We start from the raw sequence: 23,039 nt of genomic DNA on the forward strand, positions 1-23,039 counted from the left end.
CACCTAAGGTCTCTTTCCTGAATCTGTCCAAGAGCCCTTTAGATGCTTTTTAAACCTATACCCAGAAGATACAGAATTTTGAGATATTGCTTTGTTTCTAAAGCCCCTTAGGTGAGTTGATGAGGTTATTTAGGGATAGTCACAGAAAGGGGGAAACAGAATATTAAAACCTCGCCTTGGAAGCCCTGATCTCATTCAGCAAGTGTCCTTATCCCTCATACCCCAAGTTGTAGCTTGATGAGCAGCCATGATGTGATTGGCTCACAGTTGGAATAGCCTCTGTGGGGTCAGTCTGCCTGGAATCAAGTTCCAGCTCTACCGTTTGTTAGCTGTGTGACTTGGGCAGATTACTTGGCCTCTCTGTGCTTTAGTTTCCTTATTCTTAAAATAGGTAGAGTGGCTTATCTTATTAGGTGGTTGTAATAACTGAAAGAACTTGGGGTGCCTGGGTGGCTCGGTCACTGAAGTGTCTGACTTGATCTCAGCTCAGGTCTCGATCTCAGAGTCATGAATTCAAGCCCCACATTGGGCATGGAGCCCACTTTAAAAAAGAAAAAAAAGGAACTTGCATTTGGAAAGTACTTAGTACCATAGTGAAAGTTTAACAGGAAAAAAAGTTCAGCTATCAAAAACCAAGTGATAAGCTACAGAGATTTGTAATGAAATCTTGTCCAAAGGGTTTTCACTCATGATTAAAGCAGAGTAGGAGGGTGACGTGTGTGACTCTTCCTCTTACGTCAGTGCTGTTGTGAGTCTAACCCTCATCCCAGAAGAGTGCTGTAACCATTTCTCCAAAAATGAATCCTCTGTGTGTGTGATATGTGCGTGCGGGTGTGTGTGTGTGTGTGTGTGTGTGTGTGTAGAGGGTCTTATCCGTGGGCCCAGGCATGTATATAAGCTCAAAACAAGGATGTGCAAGGTGCCTACAAAGAAAAAATATATTTTTATTACTTTTAGTAGTTGCATACTTCTAACAATTTGGAATATTGTAATTAAAGAGAAGAATATAGTAGATTTAAGTTGTATTTTCATAACGGGGTTGGACATTTATGAAATTGTAGTTGTAGGATTTGTCCAAATGAAAAGAGTTACGATTTTCTTTCTCTCCTTATCTCCTGACATATTTGCATAATGAACTACTATAAAGGGGGCTTTCTCACTAGCAACACTGTTTCCACGGGGGGCTGGAAGTTCTCCGTGATGGGGCACCCTGTGCAGTGCTGGGTGTTGAGCAGCTTCCCTGGCCTCTGTCCACTCGATGCCAGTAGCAGCCCCCACCCTCAGGCATGACAACCAAAACTGTCTCCAGCCATTGCCAATGTCCCCTAAGGGACAAAATCACCCCCAGTTGAAAGCTACTCCCGTAACATATAACACCCCCATGTGTCATATCATCTTCTGTGCTTTTTCTATATTTAAATTTTTCTCCACATGAAAGTGAACGTGCATGCACACACACATGAGCCCAGAACGAAGCCCAGAAATAACTGCCGTGCAATCACACACACGGCAGCATGTAGAAAGTTTACTATTTCAGCTTCCACAGAGCTGGTCACCAGGATAATTTCCCTGTCACATTTGTATGCAAGGCATAACACAAACCATCTTATAGAAACCCATAAGTGGCAGTTTTTCCCCACCTCAAAAATCAGAAAAAGGGGAGAAAAAGCAAAAGAAATAGCATGTCCGTAGACACAGAACCTTCAGAAATTTTCAGCCACATTTGGTGCCTGCCCTCCTAGCAGGGAGCCACGGAGCCCCACACCCCATCCATCAAACAGAGATAATCCCTGGATGTCGCTGCTACTTAAAAAAAAATGTATTAGAACCAAAGAACCTAGATGTCATTCAACAGACAAGAGAGGATTAATTTTTCCCCTCTTTCTCAGAGAGGGCTTTTTTTTTTCCCTTTCCTGATTATATTTTTGAATGCCCTTCAAGTAGCTGTTTTGCATGTTGATGGTGATGCAGTGGAATTTAATGAACTGTGAGCCAAAGCAGAGAGGCTGAGCGGGAAAATAAATGAGTGACAGCGACTCACCTCCGTTCCCCCCGCACACATCCAGATGCCAGTGTCGGCTGGGTACCAGGATCGGCCCAGCCCAGCAGGGCTGCACATGGGAGCCTCATTAAGGAGGTCCCAGGGTTTCCTGCAATTGTTCTTTTTATTTTGTCCACCTCCAGGTGACCTCGAGTTGAGGAGGAAACCAACCATTTGTGTTTCTGAGCCCTAGAGAAAGTCAGCCCTCTGTGTGTCAGTGTCCCCCTGGGCTTCTGGGGGGATCATCACCACATAATTAACCTCCGGGACTTCCTTTCTGAAAGTGTTGATGGCCACCGCCACAGAGCGCTTGGGCTTGGGTGTCAATCCAGTTAGATTTGTTTGTTGAGATTAAATTTCGGTTGTTGTTGTTCGTTATATTTTATGAGACCAGATTACTTACACCAGAGAAGTATAAAATAATTAAAGGAAATTGTTCTCATCAAACATATTCTTTGCCGAGTCTGACAGCATGAATTAATAAGGCTTGCCAAGAGCATCTAAATACGTGCAAACTTTATTTTGTTAGTAGGATCCTTTTTTAACTTTGATTTCATGAGTGTAAGCCCGATCTGGAATGAACTCCTAGACTAATATATGTCTTTTGGGCTCCTTACAATCAGAAACAATACCTGCCAGCGTTTCCTTTTGTGTCATCTTTCCATCATCCCTGGTAAAGTGTGAATCATACAATAGATGCTCAAGATATTCCTATAAATCCTATGGCGAACCCTATGGAAGGAAATGACAGACCAATTACCAAATGGTTAATTTGTTACATTACATTGCATCTAAGAGAATCTACGACAAAGTAGGGCTATGTTTTGCTCCACTTCACATGTTGATATTTTGAACTTGCATCTGCTCAACTTACAGTTAATGCTGTGTCTGGAACAGAGTAAGTTGACCTAGTCCCCGACCCTGACTTGTCTTTTCACTCTGCCAATGGGAAACAAAAATACCAATAACAGTAATGATAATAAAGCTAATGCACGTAGTGAGCACTTACACGTGCCAAGCTTTCTATGTGTTAGTTAATGCTATCGCCGCCGTGGTCATATGATGCCTATCACACAACAAAGGCAAGGGACATTCAGAGGATTTAAGAAATTTGCTCAAGATCAGGCAATGTAAGTGGCAAAACTGGGGTTCCCACCTCTGTCCGACTCAAGTCCCTTTAGCCACTCTACAGGTTGAACGTTTTGGGTCTGGAACTCCCATGACACTGTAGCTAGGCTTGGCTACAGAGAGGTCCGGTGGTCCCCTGAAGGACCTACCCAGGTGCTCTTGCGTGGCCAAGCTCCCTGTCTTTTTCTCACGCACCTGCTGACCTTGTCTGCTGACTGGCAGAGATGAAGCACTTCAGCACGATTTTGAGGGAAGGAAGAAGGGAAGCATAAATCAGCTATAGTGAGTGTGTGTAGAGCCTCAGCCACAGCATTTGAACAGACCTTTAAATATGAACAGACAAAAAGAAGGGGCCTCATAGAAGTAGTATAGTAGGTCCCATCACCTACGTCTTGTAGGCTCCTATAGGCTCCCCTTTATCTCCAACAAATGAGCAAATCCACGAGACCCACAAAGAGTAGGTTATTTCCTCTAAACCCATTGAAATTCCCTTTTTGCGTGTTTCTGTGAATTAAGTAGAAATGCTAATAAATAAACAGCAGATGGAATGGTTCAGCTCAAATTTAAAGCTAAATTAATAGGATCTTCCTAACCTCAGGATTATTGAATTCATCCGTAATTGAAAAGAAAAAATTCTACTTATAATCACATCAAAGCCTGTTTCTTGAAGGCTAAGACTTTTGGGTCCCCTTTTTCAGAGTCACGTGGCTTTGATTCATTCATTTATCTAAAAAACATTTACTGATTACCTGTCCCAGGCAGCCATTGTTCTAGTGTCACAGACTGGTGGTGAACAACACAAACAAGGTCATGGCTTTCTTGAAGCCTACATTCTGGGAGGTTAAATGACACAAAAACGCAGTCAAGTCATATGAAGAGCTGGCCTGAGGGTGTCCCAGCAGAAGAGGTAGGTGGGGACCAGATCTGTAGAGCCCTGTGAGCCAGGGTTCAAGGTTTGGGTTTTCTTCTGGACGTGGTGAGAAGACACTGAGGGGAATGAGTGAGGAAAAGACATCATCTGGTTGATATTTTTAGGCAACTGCTCTGGCTGCTTGGAGCCTGGGAAACCTGCTAGGGACGAATGCAGATAGACAGGAAAGGATAACTCTGAGGTCCCTCCTGGAAATGGAACTGACAGAATTTAATGATGGGCTGAATTGGAAGAGAGAGAGGTCAACATTTGGGATTAGCATGGGAACGGCAGTGATCTGGCGGGAAAAGCAGCAGAGGGTGACGAGGTGGAAGCCGAGACAGGTCGAAGCGTTGCATCGACCCGGTCAAATGCCAAGAAAGAGAAGAAGCTGCTAGATTTGTCACCGTCGGCTGTTACTGACCTGGACAATAGCCATCTCAGTTGTGTCTTGAGATTTTTTTTTCCAAGTGCAGGTGACTTTGTGTTTATATCACTGATAGACCTCTTTCTGGGCTGACAATGCCCTAAGTGTTTTGTCTGCATTTGTGCTGAGCTCAGCTGCCACCCAACCAAATCGTCAGCTCACGCCTCTGCCCCCGGCATACCTGTGCTCTGTGGTACCCATCACCATCAGCGGGGGCACCGGCGAGCCCTGGCTGCTGAGCCTTCTGCATCCCTGAGTCTCAGTGCGGAGCACATTTCCTGACTTGCTACACAGGCAGGTAGAAGGAAGGACTCCTCCCACCCCAATCAGTATGCCCTTGGCACCCTCCACTTCACCAGCATCAGCATATGTGATGGCTATTGCAAATGCTTGTTGACTTGTCCATCCCGTCTCTCTCCTCCCTCTCCCTTTCTCTCTCCCTCTCTCTCTCTTACACACACACACACACACACACACACACATGCACCAGACCAGGAGTTTCAAGGAGCCAGGAGCCCTGTCGTCATGCTCGCCGTTGTATTACCTGCGTTAATGATGAGTGCTGGACATACAATTGATGCTCAGAGTACTTCTTTTAAAATGAATCTTATGAGAAAAGAGGGGGGAAGCAAACAATGAGGGGAAATTGGCCTGCTACTTGTGAAGAAGCCAGATTCCACATGTAAACGAGTACATTCATTTAGAAGATACAACTCTTTTGAAAGAGAATGACCGGCTCTGTCCCAGTAAGGTTGGAGAGGCGGCATCCGGGGAAACGTCCTTCCTCGCTGAGCGCTTGTGAAGCTGCTGCTTTGATCCTTGACCACAGCTGATTTCTGGAGGACTGGCACTGTAACATGACCCCCGGCTTCTGACTCATCACTTGAGTCGTTTGTCCTCGCCATGCAGGCTGCACTGTTCCATTCCTCGGAGCTGTATCAACCAAGGAAAATTAGGGGAACAGTCATCACCTTCTTTAAATCTGACGCAAGAATGTTGCCATCACAGATTCAAAAGGTCATTTTGCACTTCTCCCCCCATCCTGAGCAGTGAGTAGAGCAGCATTTCCCAAACAGCGTTCCCCTCCTCGGTGTAGTGAACCGGCGCTCCGAGAGCTAGAGCTTGCAGGTGGACGTGCGCACGCAGGGAGCACGGCGCCCAGCTCCCCTCTGCAGCTATTCGAGGATTAAAGTGCTCTGAGGTCTTGGAGTAAAACACAAAAACATCTCTTTCATTGTGGAGGCTCATCACTCTTAATTTATCCGAATTCAACCACAGGCACTGGATAATCATTATCATGTACCTTTGTTTCCAATAACGTGACCCCAGACACAAACCCACTGCATTCTGGTATTGGAGCAGAGAAACAGAGATTTTTGTCCAACCCTGGAGGAGAAACTGGCCATAGAGAGAACCCACAATCCCAAACCATGTGCACTGTGCTTTATGAACAGAAGGGCGTTCAAGGGTGTGGTGATTGTACATAACTTTCACCTCACAACCTGATGCGGGAACCCAGCTTCTGTCTAAGCTGGAACTCTGCTGAGCGGTTGTCCTTTTAGAAAGGCCTCTGGAGTTCTTGCTCAAGAAGCTGATTCTTAGTGCTTAGCTGGGGTCACTGAGAGTGAGTTCCCTCCCAGAGTGTCCCATACAAGGAACCCGTGTGTAAGGTTCGCCTTGAGGACTTTAAAGAAGGTTCTGGGGTGCTTGGGTAGCTCAGTGGGTTAAGCTTCTGCCTTCGACTCAGGTCATGATCCTGGGGGTCCTGGGATCGAGTCCTGCATCGGGCTCCCTGCTCAGGGGGGAGCTTGCTTCTCCCTCTCCTCCCTGCTCATGCTCTCACTCTCGCTGTCTCTCAAATGAGTAAATAAAATCTTTTAAAAATAAAAAAAAATTTTTGAGAAAAAAAAGAAAAAGAAGTCCAAGCCCTCTTTTTTTTTTTTTTTTTTTTTTAAGTCAAAGCCCTTCTTCCCTCATATGCACATTTACTATGGCCTGTATCTTTTTCCCTCCTCTGGAAAAAGGTGCTTTTCAGTTGATGTGGCATCTTAGCAATTAGTGGCTTCCTGGGGTCGAGGACCTCCTGCAGCTTGTGTAGGACCTGCCCTGTGCTTTTGCACAGAGCCAGGCCCTCTAGAAAACAGTGCCGCAGACACGTGCGGAATAGATGGGTCTGGGGCAGCATGGGGCCTGGGGGGCAATAAATGAAGACAGTGGTCTAATGTTTGGTTTCGGATTGACCCTGTGTTTTGTTTGTTGATTAGTGTCCCCGATGCTTTGCTTCTCTCCCCCAGGATTTATTTCTTCAAATCCCTGAGCCTTCTCCAGAGGTGCATTCGGCTTCGCTTGTGTTGTGTTGGTGGTTCCAGCCCAGCTCCGCAAGTGGCTGCCCCCAGCCCATACTTTACCCCCTCGTAAGCAAGCACCCACCTCCATCAGGAGGGTACCGATACCTCCCCATTAGTAAGGTCACACTGACACCCTGGCTCGGGGACCTGCTGCACTGTCAGCTCTGGGCGTCATCTTGATGGTAGCACCATCTCCAAGTACATAGGAGTCGGGTTACCAGTGTGATTAAGGAGGCAGGGCTTTCCAAATTCTTCTGCCCTGATGACAAACCTTTGCTTCAGCCACTCTTTGAAGGGGTGGGGGGCATGGTGATGGTGGTGGTGTTTGCTGCCACGAGGGACCAGCCAAGAGGCCCAGAGGTGTTGAGGCTGCCCCTGCTCTATGGCTTGTAATGTTTGTGAGCCCAGAAACCACTGGGCTCTTTTAACTACCGCAGGTGTGCCAGGCACAAGCAGAAGAGCTATGTCCCCTCTCTTTTATCTGCTATTTTTCTGCCTCCCACTCCCACCCACCCACAGAACTTACAGACCTGTCATTAATTTGATTTGGTCCGCATCACCCTGACCCTGCATCCTATCCCTCTTCCAGCGTTTGGTGTTTTTCCTTTTAATATTTGTCTCATGAGTCAACCAGCCCTGGAACTGAATTGGGTCTGCAGCAGCACAGTCCAGGGGAAGGACCATCTGTCTGGTTTTGTTTTTGTTTTGAGGGATTCCTTGGGGGAAGTGCTTCCTCCCCACAGGATAAATGAACCTGTATTTTTCCTGTGTGTCTCCTATGCAGCCTTCCCCGGTCATTTTTCAGAAGTGCTTGGCCCTGTAAAAGAACAACCAGGAGACCCCCTACAAAATGTTACCTGCAGTGTTTGCTCGATGCCAGGACACCATTCATTTGTAAGATGCCACGTCAAGTGAATAGCACCTTTTCCCAGGTGCCAATGGCACCTCCAGGGCAGTCTCCTTATCCAGCCTGCGTTGGTGAGCAGAAAGAGCTGGGTATATAGTGCGGTGAACAGGGCACAGCCTGGGGAACGTGCCAGTAGCAGCTTCTAGTGTTACACCACTGGGTCATAATTAACCCAGGCACATCCCTCTTTTCTTCTGGGGCTCAAATACTTCTTCACCTTCTCCTTGGTTTAGAATTTAGTTCAAAGCACAAAATAATGAAGCTATCATGGCTTAGGGAGTTTCCTGTTTCTGGTGATAGCCCCTGACAATGTCATGTAAATTAACCTGGTCCCATAGCAACTAGGCCACACACAGAAGAAAAAAAAAATCACACAACCACCAACTGGTAATTTAGGAGTGTGGTTTTAGTTTTCTGATGTAAAGAGTAGTTGAGGGAGGCCTGACCGTTTGTTTTATTTTTGATTTCTGGTTTAGTTTATGATGGCCAGAGAATGTTAGCTCTGAGTTATCCATTTTATAACTTAATGATATTTCCTTTGTGACTAGTTAGCATGTGACCATTTTTTTTAAAATGTGACTCATGTGATCAGAAAATTTGTTTGATCTCTTGTGTGCAAGGTTCCATGTATTTCCTTATTTTGTTGCTCAAATCTTGTATATCCTCACCATTTTGGTCTGCTTGGTCTGTAATTTCTGAGAAAAGGGTTTTAAGTCTCCTACGATGGGTGTAAGTGTGTCAGTCTCTTCTGGAACTCAGAACAACCTTTGATTTACAGTTTTAAGACTGTGTTGTTGGATGCGTATAATACATGTCTCTATAGTAGTGGAGTCTTCATCCCATTAACCTTCCCCTTAGGTCCTATTTCATCTGATTAACTTTCCAACCCAGTTTTCTCTTGGTGAATATGTGTTTGCCTCTTCCCTTTCCAGTCCTTTATTTTCAACTTTTCTTTGTCATCTTGTCTTAGGCAGCATTCTTGTAAACAGTATGTAGCTGGCTTTTGTAAAAGTCCAATCTGATAGTGTCTTTTAATAGGTAAGTTTTATCCATTTACATTTATTGTGGTTACTTTATATGTTTGGACTTATTTCTGTCTTTTAATTTGTGTTTCTGCTTCCTTTGCTTTTTATTTGCCTCTTTGATCTTCTTTCCTGTCTTCCATTAGATTAGCAAAGCTTTTTTAATCTTCTTCCCATTTTTCTCTCTGCTAGTTTGTCCAGAATAGATTTTATTTATACATAGATAAATATTTGTATGTAGATATAGATATATTTATATAGATAGATGATATTTTTGTATATAAAAATTTATGTATTTATGTAGTGATTGCCATTAAGTTTTAACGTGCATAGTGAACAATATTTCTTTTTCTAATAAAGGCAATGGTTATCCGGGACTTCTGTGTTCTCCAACAACACAGAAACCTTTGTACACTTTTCTCTTAACTTAAAGTCAACTGGTAATTCCAATAAAGAGTTGAAATCCTGACCCAACCATTGCCGTGCATTCTCAGCCTACAGACTCACAGGAGGATTAGAAGCACCCCAACTGATCTATAAAGCATGAACTTCTTGCTAATTCACTCTGTTTTACACCCTGGGGTGCTTTGGGACATGTGTCTAGTTCAGAGTGATACATTCATTTCTAGTTTTTAAAAATCTGTTTGTCAAGTTCCTGAAAGTGTTCTGAAGTAGGACTGGACAAAGAACGTTCAGAATCCTATGCCCTACTGCTAGGATCTATTCCCATAAATCCCGTTTGTCATGTGTAATGATTTTTAATGAGAAAATGAAGGGGCTCCTCGCTACTGACACCTGCTTATTTATCCTTCTTATCAAACTTTAATGTGCATATGAATCCCCCCCCCCAAAATGTTTGTTAAACACTAAATTGCTAAAATGCAGATTCTCATTCAGTGTGTCTGTATTTCGGATGCCATTCCAGGTAACGCTGGTGCTTTTGGTCCATGGACCACATCTGAGTAACAAGTGCTTGGAGAATAAAATTTAGCTAGGAAGATTGGGGCTTCAGCCCTAGGTCAGGGTTCCGTGATACCTCACAGAACAGCGGATAGCAGAAGAACTGCTCTCTTTGAAGTGGTTTGGGGTTGAGGATCATTCGAATGCTGAAGGTCTCCTTAAAGCCTTAAGGTCTGGCCGAGCCAAGAGTGAGTGCTCATTCTGTACACCGTGAGTCCCTCTCACCTTTCTGGCCTCTGTCTGCCCTCCCCCCAGAGGCCCAGCACATGCTTCAAGTCTCAGGCCTGTCACTATGTCATCTAGATGTGACTCTGTGAGTCAGTGCCCCGAGAAGGAGTCTGCCCGGGGCCAGGGGCAGGTTTCCTGGTAATTTATGTTTAAGATAAGCTTTTAATAGAGATACACTTTTAAATAGTAACCAGGAAAAAGATTCTCTCTTTTTAACGGGTAGCCATTTATAGGACTCAGCTGTTGAAGCTCAAGGGCAGCATTAGGCTCAAGTTTAATCTTCTGTATACCATAATTTACAGCACTGAGTAAAGCATCGTACGTACAACGATTTCAGTCATTTGCTGTGATAAATAGCTATTGCTCTTGGCGGAACAGAAACACCGTCTCTGCCTTCCATTTATGAATATTGAATGGTCTCAGGCAGGCTTTTGCTGTAAGTTTTTAAAGGGGAAATCCCCACAGATCACAACTCCTCACTAGCCTGGAGTATAATTTCCCTGCTCTGGGTCCCCATTGGCCCTTGATCCGGACAGCAGTTCTGCAATGCACGTGTGTCCTGGTGAATACTGCACAGGGCACTTCTGATGATCCCTGGTGCAAGTCCTGCTGTTTTGCACCACATGCCTCTGGTTGTTTGGTAGATTTAGTAGTGGCAAGAAACCACTGACAGGGATCAGGGAAATATCTTAAAGGTGATAATCTGATGCGGGGAAAAATAGGAGGGATGTGATTCTGTTGGATTCCTGACAGAGAGAAGATGGTGTCAGCGAGGGAAATTGAAACTAATAGGGACAAAAGGGGAAAAAAATGTCAAGATTCTAAAACTCTAGGGATCCACTCTTTAGGAACTCAGAGACACACATGCCTTCCACCAGACCTCTCTTAGTTCAGATACTTTCTTCCCTGCCACCTGGGAGGAGACAAAATGGATATGTAAGTATGACGCTTGATAGAGTAACCAACTGGTCTTGAGAAGTCTCTTGGGTCCAAGTCGGCTGGTCACCCTAGACTCGGGCTTCCAGAAATTCTCCCTTCAGCCCATTTCCTTTCTCAGGGATGAATTTTGTTCACTAAGGCCTAAAATCCTTAGCCTGGCATTCTTGGATTTGTCTCATGTTTATGCCAAGCATTGCATTGGGTGACGAGAGGACTCAAGGATGAAGAACATGAGTAGAGAGGGTGAACAACTAAAACAGTGCCCCTTGGCCTCCTTTGGAATGCCATGGCACAGACTGCCTTCCTGAGGCCCATTTGGGAGTGGCCATGGCCAAATGCCACTTAGCAGCATCTCACTAAGATGATTCCTTTGAATACAGAGACTAGAGCCTTCTGTTCTCACTATGGCCTTTGAGGGTGATCACATATCTTTAGAAATAGCTTCAATTTCTACAGCATCTGGCAGTTTACAGAGCACTATCTAGTAGCTTGTTCATTGTCACAGTGGTAGCAGCTCAGTGAGGTAGACCAGTGGGTGCTGGCTTCCCACTTCAGGATGCCCAAAGAAGTTCAGTGGCTTTCCTAAGGTCACTGACTGATGGGGACAGAACTGGGACCAGTATTCAGGACTTCTGAGTCTGACCTCAGTGCACTCTCCATGGACAGAGACCTCAGGGAAAAAAAAAAAAAAAAACACACAGCAGCAGCAAAATATCGGAAGCAGGTGTACCTTTATGCAACTTCCCACCTTTGCCATTTGTAATCCCAGACTTACGGGCAGCCAGCCCCTCCTCTAGCTTTCTCGTATCTGCTTCGCATGGATCCAAGCTTTCTGTAATATCTACTTGAAAAGCGGTCTTACTGTTCTGAATCTGAAGGAATATTATTCAGTTCGCTTATAGGTTATGATCCACCCTTTAATTTCCTGGCCAGGAGATTCCATCAGAACAAAGTTACGGTCATTTTAGCAGCCGCTGAAGGCGTTTGGTTGTGTTCCGCAGGAGAATAAATCCACTCAGCATTCTGATTAGTTACAACCGGTGATGAGAGAATTGTGCGAGCCAAAAACTCCAAGTATGTGTTTTATGCATGTAAACTTACTAATGAGAATGGGGCTTGGCAGAAAGCTGAGCTCAGAGTTGCTTATTAGTATTCTGAGAGCTGGATTATAGACACAGATACAATACAATTTGATCTTGATAGCATCTCTCATTCCCAGGCCTCAGATAAGTTTGTTAAGCAGAAGGATGAGAGGAAGCCACCTGGAGAGAGAATTGTTTATAAGTGGCTCAAGAGACCTTGGCAGTTTAGGACTCCTTGGCAACCTTGCTGTGACCTCCCGCCTCTCTTTGTGCATCTGTGGAATGGGCATGGTGGTTATGCTCTCAGGTTATTATTAGAAATGAATAACTTGAAAATGCCTTGGCATGTGACTTGTGCTATAAATATGCCTCGCTGCCATGTGGATGAAGGAGTTTTTAGCTGCCACGTACGATGAGGTGAGGCAGGGAACGTCAGTCACCGGCAGCGGGAGCCTTGCCAGAGTCAGGAGAGGTGTTCAGGGAGAGGGCCAGGGGCTTGTCTAAGGAGAGAGAACAGAGAGACCATCTATGAAGCAGTCTGGGGCCACATGGTGGAGTGTTCAGAACAAACAAGCACAAAATAAATGTTTGAGCGTCTGGCCTGAAATTAGAAGCAAATAGGGGATTGGAGATGAGCCTCTGTCTTTTCACACTGCATGCTCTATGCTCCGGCTCTGGCCATGCTCTGAATTCCAGAGGGTTGGGCCTAGGGAAAGGGAGATGACCTGGGCAGACCAGTGTCCATGTGGGGTTCAGCTGCTCTGTTTAAAAGAGATTGTAGGGGATCCCTGGGTGGTGCAGCGGTTTGGCGCCTGCCTTTGGCCCAGGGCGCGATCCTGGAGACCCGGGATCGAATCCCACATCGGGCTTCCGGTGCATGGAGCCTGCTTCTCCCTCTGCCTGTGTCTCTGTCTCTGTCTCTGTCTCTCTCTCTCTCTCTCAATCTCTCTCTGTGACTATCATAAATAAATAAAAAATTAAAAGAAATGACTATTACATATTAAAAAAATAAAAATAAAAAAAAATAAAAGAGATTGTATTAGAGAAGCAGCACAGGTTAGGAACAAGCCAGACCCTGGGGCCATGCTGTCTCGCTGTGCTTGTGGCTCTGCTCCTCTCCAGCCAGGTGACCTTCCACGATCGCTCAGGCTCTCTGTGCCTCTTTCCTCATCTACAAAATGAGGGTGAAATTAGTACCTGTCTCGGAAGTTGTCAGGAGAATAAAATGAAGAGTGAACACGAGTGTGACGCTTGGAAGAGCACCGGGCATCTGTCTACGCCAGCATCGTGAGGGCTTCCCGAGCCTTGCGAATTCCGGCATATGGCAGGGAAGGGACACACTTGGATTGGTTGAGGACAGTTCACCTCCAGAGGATGGAGGGTGTTGACCATGAATTACATGATCATTCCCAGAGAGGCTGCATCAATGGAAAGAAAAAGAAGAGTCACAGCCAGATGATAGCCAGCCTTGGCTGGACCGCTGGTTGTATTCACAAAAGCAGATCCCAGTGGCCGGCATCCTAGAAATTTATGTTTGTTTGTCTCACGCAAGTCTGTCTTGCCCAGAGTCATTCACTGATACTGTAACTCTACTCTGGAATCCTCCAAAAATCATTCCCCTGTTATCTACCTGCCTCAACATGGGAAAAATCCCTCTCATCTGGAACTCCTGTCTCATGCCTGCCGTCCTGCCTTGCTGCAGTGTGTGGGCAGGTCTGCTCTCTGCTGCACACTGTCTTCAGAATGACTGGATTTCAGACTTTCAGAGCAAGTGTCTTTAAATCCACTGGTGAAAGGAGACAGCAATCATCTGCTGGTTGGTGTTTGCCAAAATGTGGCCTTACGACGGGATGAAGTGATGGCTCCTGGCATAAAACCTGGTTCCCCCTGGGCGTACACCCAGCCTGAACAGCTCCTTTAAAACCAGAAGCAATTTGTCATCTTTTGATTCTCTTCCAGCACTGTCCCTGTCACAGGTAGATAAATGAGGCGGCATATGGGTGTCCAAACGCAGGAACGTCTAATCCCAGCAGTGTCCCGCAGAGCCGTCACTCCACGAGGATGGAGAGCATGGTGGGGTGGTCCCTGGCTTCAGGATTGTCACCATAAGCAAATTTTTTCATCGCATGTTCCATTTCTATGCATGAAATGCTTTCTCAGAATCTCCCGGCCCCCAGTGTGCCTTTGATAGGTGTGTTTCTCATTTCAGAACCCTGAAATGAATCATATGTTTGTGAGCTCAACTTCTCATGTCTCTGGTTCCACAGAATACCACTAATCAAATCAATGTCTCAGCAGAAGCTAACAAGCACCCCTGAATTAGAAATAGAAGGGGGCTGGGCTTGGTGTTCTACAAAGCATTGATGACAGAAGGCCAATGGGAAGGGCAGATGCGTTTCCGTTCACCTCAAGTCCCATGCTCCGTATATGACTTGAAAGATACCCACACAGTCTTCTCCACAGCCCACGTGGACTGTAGATTTTCTTTGTGGCCTGTAACTAAAGTCACCAGGTCATTCCCAAGGACACACTAGGCAGAAGAGGCCTCTTGATGCCTCTTGCTAGCCAAAAACATGGGAGACCCGTGACACCCCATAAGTGAAGTATAGTCCTGTGTGGCAGATGAACTCCACCAGCCAGGGCAGGCCTGGTGCCCATGCCAAGGTCTGAATGTGTTGCTGGTCCTGCCAGGCAGCTTTGATGTCATCTGTGGCCATTGGTCACACCCTTCATCCCCGTGGCTGCCGGATTAACCGGGCACCCACAGTCACGAGAATCTGGGCTTGGCTGGATTAACTCAAGTTCATCCCTAACCGCAGGAAAATCATCTGCCCTGATAGTATTACAGTGAGTCATTGAGCATCACTGAGGCGCCCTGAGAAAGGAGCACACGTGGAGCATTTTCTCAAAGCTGGGTCTATTGAACGTGGACCAGATTCTTCACAGGCCACCATAAGGACTTCGTAGCCAGCTCCTAATTATCTATGGTACTGAAGAAGAAATCTAGCATGACCTTTATCATTTAAAAATAAATCCCCCCAATTGAGCTTTGGCCAGCAGTTTCATACTAGAAATCTTCTAGGGGAGGGTGGTATTTCCTTTTATGTTTTCCCAATTAACCAGTAGTTTTAATGAGCAACAAAATGACCCAGCAGGGCTGGGAGTACAGCACGGGAGGGATAATTGGCTCAAGGTTAAGGATGGGTCTGCCTCTGTTCTTCCTCTCTCAACTGTGTGCCTTTGCTCCATCTACTTTATAAGGTCAGGAGAAGATGAAATGTAGAAATGTCCCCGAGCCTAGCCATAGGAAGCACACCGTATGTCGTAGCTGTTGTCACTTATTTAGACTTACAGAAACTCTTACTTCATCAAGAGGACGAAATGACAGAAGAGTTTGTTCACAAAAGACAGGTGCGAATCTAAGTGAATCTTTAAGGTAATTCTGGGTTTCATTCATGGCGAAATCACATCATCTTTTTTTTTTTTTTTTTGAGCTTAAAAGGCTGAGCCAGCTGTACATGATATATTAAACCCACACATTTACTTACTTTAGAAAAGTTACTATTTTGAGAGTATGATCACTCCTGGGGAAAAAAATAATAAAACAATTTTGGTGTGCCTCTTGTCCATTGAAAAGAGTTATGAAGAATGATTTCCATTCCTTGGATTCGTGTCTTCAAATTCCTGCTTTCTTTTCAAGCTTTGTCATAAAGCAAGAGAAGGGAGGACTGAACTGCTCACAGAAGGAGTTCCTTGTAATTCCTCTTCACTGCCCCAGAGTGTCTGGCAAAGAGGCACTCAGTCAATGTCGTATGAATGAAGGAATGAATAATTTAGATGTTTAATTCTTTAAGTCAGTGATACTGAACCTTTAGCCATGCATCAGGATTGTTCAGAGGGCTTATTAAAACACAGATTGCTGGGCCCCCCACCCTCAGAGTTTCTGATAGGGTGGGTCTGGGGTGGGACCTGAGAAGGTGCATTTTCACCAAGCCTCCAGATGGTGATGATGCCATTGGCTTGAGAACCACTGGTTTGGGGTCCATTCTACTGCTTAGGTTTACTGGTTGTTGTTGTTGGGTTTTTTTTGTTGTTGTTTTTTGGGTTTTGTTTTTTTTTTTTTTTTTACCTGTTTCAAGACTTCTAAGAGATTGACATCTGTTGTCTGACCTTGCTTGGCCATGGATTAAGATAGACTTTGTAAAAATTACCAGGATATGATTAGATAGAAAAACAACCTTGATTTTTTTTTTTATTGAAAACTACATTTTGTTCCTTGTATAAGTTTGAGAGAAGTGGGGATCTCTGGGTGGCTCAGTGGTTTAGTGCCTGCCTTCAGCCCAGGGTGTGATCCTGGAGTCCCGGGATCAGGTCCCATGTTGGGCTCCCTGCGTGGAGCCTTCTTCTCCCTCTGCCTGTGTCTCTGCCCCTCTCTCTCTCTCTCTCTCATGAATAAATAAATAAAATCTTAAAAAAAAAAAAAGTATGAGAGAAGTGAGAATCAGATCCCCACCTTCTTCCTGACTGTGGTCTCTGCTGACAGGACGCAGCCTATAGGGAAGTAGGGTGTCACACCTTGCAACCTAGTCTGATTGTATCTCCATCCAGTTTTGGAATCCCTGCTTCGTGTCAGAGACGCTTAACTGCAAAGTTGAAACGAGACATGACCTTTTGCAGAGGCTGCAGATGAGCAAAGAGGGTACAGGAGATGAGCATACGATACAAAAGGGAACAAGTTCCTTGCAAAGCCTTTTCATGCTGGCTGTCGGCCTGACTGAAGTCATTAGGCCCACGGGATTCGGAAACACGGAGGGAGTTTCATGGCCTGAGGAAGGCTGCTCTCTGCAAAAAGTTGTCCTAAGTCACTTTGGATGGCAGGCAAAGAGCTAGAATTCCCAAACCCAGGCCTCATGAAGCTCCCCGCCCACTGTGCATCCCCCTCTTCTCAGGAAAGAGTCCTCAAGACCCCCTACTGAGGACACTCAGTAGAGGCCAGTGACAAGTCAGTACCAGAGGGACACCAGAGCCCCTGAACATAGAGAAGAGATCAAAGTGAAACCTGAGAAGGGGATTGGAGGGAAGGAGGGGACCAAGACTTCCTCTGAAGTGGTGAGAGTGTATCAGTAACCTAGTGCTGTGTAACAAATGGCCCCAGCCCCTGGCAGCTTAAAACCACAAATATTTCTTGACTTGTAAAGTTTCCATGGGTCACAGGCCCGGAGTGGTTTAGCTCGGTGGCTCTGGCTTGGGCTTTGTCATGGGGTTGCAGTCAAGCAGTCATCTGAGCCGCTGTCATCCGAAGGCTTGGCTGGGGCCCAAGGACCCTCTTCCAAGATGGTCCACTCACCTGGCTGTAGGTGGAAGGCCTCAGTTTCTCTCTCAGTACCTTAGGCCTCTCCACAGGGCTGCTCACAACATAGCAATTAACTTTCCCCAGAGCCACTAAGCTGAAAGAGAATGGAAGTCAGAAGGCTGAAACAAGTGACTACGTCTGGCCCCCACTCAAGGGGAAAGGCATGAGATGCCACCTCTTGAAGGAGGAGTGCCACCACAGAGTGAGCCCCTTTCATCTGCCTCTGGCCAGGCTCAGGAAAACACAGGAATAAGTGACATGGGCCTTTGGTGAAAGGAGGATGGAAGCTTTAAAAAGGACTTCAGGGGAGGCTGTGGGAGTTTTACCTGATGGGTCTGAGGAAGGGTGGTTGTGTAGAGGCAAGGGCATAGAAACTCTGTGGGGTTGTGCGGGCCACGAATCTCTTCAGGCCATGGGCTCCCTTGCTTGCAAAGGGACTGAAGCCACCAGTGAGCCCCAAGGCTCAGGTTTGGTTCCAGAGAAGAGGAAGAAGGGGCTCCTGCTTAGAGCCATCTCTGTGCTAGAGTAAGAGCAATCGATAGCCCTGGCATCGCCTGGGTCACCTGGCCTGCCAGGTCCCCAGTAGGCAAAGAAGAGCAATCCCAGGCAGATGTAGCATCCTGGAATATAGGGGAGCCTCTGGGCTGTGCCTCCCAGGAAGGATATTTGGGGCAGTGGGATGGGAGGATGTTAGGAAGCAGAAGAGGGAGAGCCTCACTCGTTTTTATAAAAGTGATCCTATTAGGGATGATGGCTCAGGACTGCTGGGCACAGTGACAGCCCTTTGTGGCCGTGGCTCCTGGGTCCCACACAGAGACCTCCCATGGGGGCGGGTGCTTATTTTGGCCACCCCAGCTGCATAAATGGATCCTGTTTAGCGGTCTTCTTTTGAGAATGCAGAGCCATTGGTGGTCATATTGTACTGTGTCTGTTCTTATCTCCCTATCATCCCCAGGGAATAAGCTAATCAAACTTGCTGATGATTTTACACTAAGAAGGAGATAGCTAATAACTTGGATGACAAGTATTAGAATACAATGTGATGTGGATAAATTGGGTCCGTGTATTAAGGGCTGTAAAATGAGATTCCATCAAGGCATGAATAATGGTGCCTCTGGAAAGGATTAATCAAATACCCCATTAAAAGGTATAGGAATTCTGGTCAGACAGCTCCTGTTTAATTACACTCCTGCCCCCACCCCGCCCTCTCACTCGGTTCCCTCTGAAACTACTTCCTACTAGGAGAAATGTGGAAAAGAGTTTAGAGGAAATTATAGAAAAATTGGGACATACGTTTTGATAGAACAAGATCATGAAGACAGATTTAAGCAACCAGGGTTTAATTTAGAAAAAAAAAAAAAAAGATAAGGCAATTGGCGTGAGTAATCATTTACAAATGTAATTTCCAGAGGAGCCCTGTTGATACCATTCAGCAAATGCCAACAAAGCATTTACTTTCCAAAGGGAGAAAGCAAGACAACAAGACAAATGAAGCCATCTCCAGGAATGGACCAGACAACAGCCAAGCCATAGAGAAGAATCAGGTGTGAGAATGGACAGTGCAGAAGGTAGACACAACTACTGAAAGATCTTGGAGGACTGGCATTGTCTGGAGAAGGCTTTCTGGAAGAGGAGACCCCAGTGGAGCCCCGCAATGTGGACAAGCTACCATGTACTGCAAATTCGTGAGCACACTCTGGTGACAGGGTTTAGGGAGAGAATGGGCTTGAGCAGAGCAGGGGGCATCTGTGGGATTCTTCTCTTCATTTCCACCACTACCACCTTGGTCCAAGCTGTCATCACTTCTCACCTGGACAAGTACAAAAAGCCTTCCAGCTGTTTTCCGTGCTTCCACTCTTGCTCCTCTACAATCCATCCTGCACACAAAAGTCAGAATCAAAAATCAAAGTTAATCATATCATTCTCTTGACTTGTGGCTTGCCATTGCTTTTAAGCTAAAAGTAAATCATTATCATGGCTATAAAGTCTTGCATGGTCTGAACCACATCCTGTGCCAGGTCCCCTTTCACTCTCAATGCCAATCAGGCCGACCTTCAGCGTTTCAGCACATTGGGTCTTCCTGCCACCGGGCCCTTGCACATGCTTTTCCTGCTCTGTATATGATTTTCTTTTTCTTCTTCTCCTCTTTTCGAAGCTAACTCTGACTCATCCTTCAGAATGCATCTTAATGATTACTTCCTCCTGGAAGACTTCTCTGATTTTCATAACTAAGTAAGCACTTTCTTATACCTCAAAAATAAATGTTTGTTGTGTGAATATATGATTAATGTTTATCTCCCTCACTAGGCCACAAACTGCAGGAGGGCAGGGACCCAGTCTTTGATCCCCTAGAGCCTTGCACTGTCTCAATAAATATATACCGACTGGATCATGACATTTAACTCGGAACACTGAGACTAGTGGAGAAATTATGGTTGACCATATGTAGGAGAGTGCCATTGTGAATTCTTACTGGGATGAAAAGCTGAATGCATGTTCAGACTCTGCCACCTGCTGGTTGTGCTACTATAAATAAGTCACAGGTCCTCTTGGGGCCTGTTTCCTCATCTGTAACATGGGGGTACCAACAGCCACTTCACATGGTTGTAGTGAGAAATTAATGAAATAATATATATAAACATATTTTAACTGTAAAACCAGACATAAATATGCTTTGTCATTTTTTCCTGTGTTGTCATTAGCAATCGGATGGATGGATGGATGGATGGATGGATGGACAGATTAATAGGGAGCCAGTGTGAAAGCCGGAGTGGGGGAGCCTGGCACAAGAATGGTATAATGGAAGCCGAAAGAGGAAGGAATTTCAAGAAGTAGGAGGAGGCTTGTTGATTGACCACAACATTTTCATACAGTAGAGCAGGCAAGGAGAAGGAGAAAAAAAGAATCTTTCAACTCAGAAGTCACTGGTGACCTCAGGACAAGTCCTCCTCAGCCGTGTCACATGTCTGTGCTTTCAATGACATGCCTTAATTGTAACTTAATCACTTTACTGATTTTTATCTTTTTTGGAGGAGGGAAATCAAATTGATTTGCACATACAGCAAAATTGGGGAGATGACTCTGGCTGCCACCAGCAGGTGCTGACAAGTGAAGAAATGAGCGTCAGAAGATAAGAAAATACACTGAACATCTATTTTTAATAAGGCCTAGTAAACCTTGGTTATTTATTAAATTGCCATAGATAATTAGGTTTCAGTTTCCAGGGTCATTTCATTTTAACTCCCTGTGTTCCAGGAGGTGGAGTGGGGCTGAATATGTAGGCAGGAACCTGTGGTATGAGACCCATCTGAGGGCACTTTTGCTGCTATGAGCTTTTTCTGGGTCTCTACATCCCACTTTCTACCACAAGCATCAAGGCAGGGTGAGTTGCTCTAACACGTACACACACATCCTCCCTAGCTAAGTACATGGTTCTCGTGGACCTTTGGCTCCAACGTGGTGGCTTAGGCTTCGCCATGCAGCCCTAATCCAGCAGGTCTGCCTGTGTGCGGGCCCTGGGAGCAAGTGGCCCCGGCTGAACCTGAGCCCTCACACTTACCATCTCAGGGCTGACTCCTGAGGAGTAAGAAAGACACGTCGCCAACTATCATGTGGAAATGAAACAACTGGTGGTCTTTTCTAGTCTGTTTTTAACTTTTTCCCCCCTTCCCTAGTGGAGTATCTAAGTTTTGTCAGCCAGGTTTGGAAAGCATGGGGGTGAAGGTGGATGTTGAAATTGGCCATTGGAGGTTATTTCATTTCCACGTGATAGTTGGTGATGTGGAACCTGGGGTCTATGAAGTGAGGAGGTGGTAGTCAAGAAGACTTTAAAATGGCTCAGGGAGGGCTTGAAACCCCGCTCTAGTGCCTCTCTGGAACGATGGCTCAAGAGCGTGTTGCCCATGTAAAGACAGATCCGTGCGTGTCTCTGCTGCCTGCTGCTCCTCAGGGGCCCATCTCCCAGAGCCAGGACCTTCTTTGACAGTCTTAGGTTCAAAATATTTAGTCAGTGAAATGGTTCCCTGTGAACTGATGTACACAGTTTGCCAAGAAGGAATGCCCAGGCCCTGGTCCACGGATGAACGGCACCGCCCCTGGAAGTCCTGTGACATCCCAGCCTGGGAGGTGTGGGAGGCACAAAGCGAAGGCCTTGTGCCTGCCTTCAGTCGTGGAGCCTCCCGGGCAAGCTGGGTGGTCAGTGGGGGCTCCTGGCTACAGCCGGACCTGCTAACTACTGATCTGTGTCCCCCACCCCCCTGGTGCACTGAAGGGACAAGGCCCAAAGCTCTGGAGTCTTTCTGATGTCCAGAAACACGAGGACACGGTCTCCTGCTTCAGACCGAGGGCGTGATGGTTCAGAGCAGGGCAGGGAGTGGGGTCACAGTTCAGCTCTGCCTGCTTCCCGCCCTCTGCTGGCTGAAATGTCTTATCTAGAAAATGGGACCTAATGGAGCTTTCTCAGAGAGGCGGTGTGAAGACTCCATGCCCTCCTGCACATAACCTGCTTAGACTGAGCCCGGCCCAGCGTGAGAAGGGAGCTAACAGAAGCACGGGAGCCGTGGTGGATTTAACCCTCTTGCCATTCTGGTCTACCCTTCCAACATCCCTACTGGGTCCCGGTTCACCCTGCCCCTCCAGACGGTCATGCCCCCGATGGCTCCTAGAGGCTGAAGCTGGGAATCTTGAGAAGCTAGGAGTCCATGATGGGGTTTGGGACAGGGACAAGAAGAGGGTTCCAGGAAGGACCCTGTGGAATTCCTAGTGATCCTGAGATGGGCCCCGAGGAGCAGCAGGAAGCAGCAGGGAAGACAAGCGTCGCAGAGCCCAGGCGGGAGAGAATTCCAAGGAGCATCAGAGGTTTCAGAAAGGTAGCCTAGGACGGGAACTAAGACTAAGAAAAGAAAGCTGCTGAATCGTATTTGCCTTCTCAGAGAAAGTGAATTCAAATTAATTTGGTTTTAGAGTTTTTGGTGTGTGTGTTGTTTTTTTTTTTTTTTTAAGATTTTATTTACTTATTTGACAGGGAGCGAGAGAGAGCCCAAGCAGGGGGAACAGCAGAGGGAGAGGAAGAAGCAGGCTCCCCACAGAGCAGGGAGCCCCATGTGGGGCTCCATCCCAGGCCCCTGAGACCATGACCTGAGCCAAAAGCAGACATTTAACCAACTGAGCCACCCAGGCCCCCCTGGTTTTAGAGTTGGTGGGGTTTTTTTTTTTATTATTTTATTTATTTATTCATGAGAGACACAGAGAGAGAGGGAGAGACACAGGCAGAGGGAGAAGCAGGCTCCCTGTAGGGAGCCCGATGCAGGACTCGATCCCAGGACCTGAGCCGAAGGCAGACGCTCAACCACTGAGCCACCCAGGCGTCCTGGTTTTAGAGTATTAAACACACATGTTGTCATCATTGGCGATACCCTAGAGCGTTATAAAAAAAAAAAAAAAAAGCTTCCCAAATTGCAATTCTTTTACCATCTACACCCTAAAAGCAGGAACCCAATCCTGCAGAGCAGATTTGAAAAACTCCTGAGCCCATGGAAGACATCAGTCTGCCTATCCAATGTGTGTTAAGTTCTCCCGATCACACTTCCCTCCCTGCTCCTTCCCATCCCACGTTCTCCCCACTGTTAACAGGGAGGTGGACATACAATCCTGATTACCTTCACAAATAAAATCCCTGGGAGAATCAAGGAAAGA

General features: G+C 46.2%; 1 protein-coding gene across 8 annotated transcripts in view; it reads left to right on the plus strand.

The window, feature by feature from the left end:
- The window catches only part of ATXN7L1 (ataxin 7 like 1), a 245,268-nt gene that overhangs the window by 90,415 nt on the left and 131,814 nt on the right, over positions 1–23,039 (plus strand). The window contains exon 4 of one of the 8 annotated variants that reach the window (XM_041722192.1): positions 18,810–20,002. The exons of the other annotated variants lie outside the window; for them this stretch is intronic. Within the exon in view, the coding sequence (XP_041578126.1) occupies positions 18,810–18,895 (86 nt within the window). The 3' untranslated portion in view covers positions 18,896–20,002. Of the gene's footprint in view, positions 1–18,809; positions 20,003–23,039 lie in introns of those variants that run through there. 8 annotated transcript variants of the gene reach the window in all.

Source organism: Vulpes lagopus, chromosome 11 (genome assembly GCF_018345385.1).
Source record: "Vulpes lagopus strain Blue_001 chromosome 11, ASM1834538v1, whole genome shotgun sequence".
Taxonomy (NCBI): domain Eukaryota; kingdom Metazoa; phylum Chordata; class Mammalia; order Carnivora; family Canidae; genus Vulpes; species Vulpes lagopus.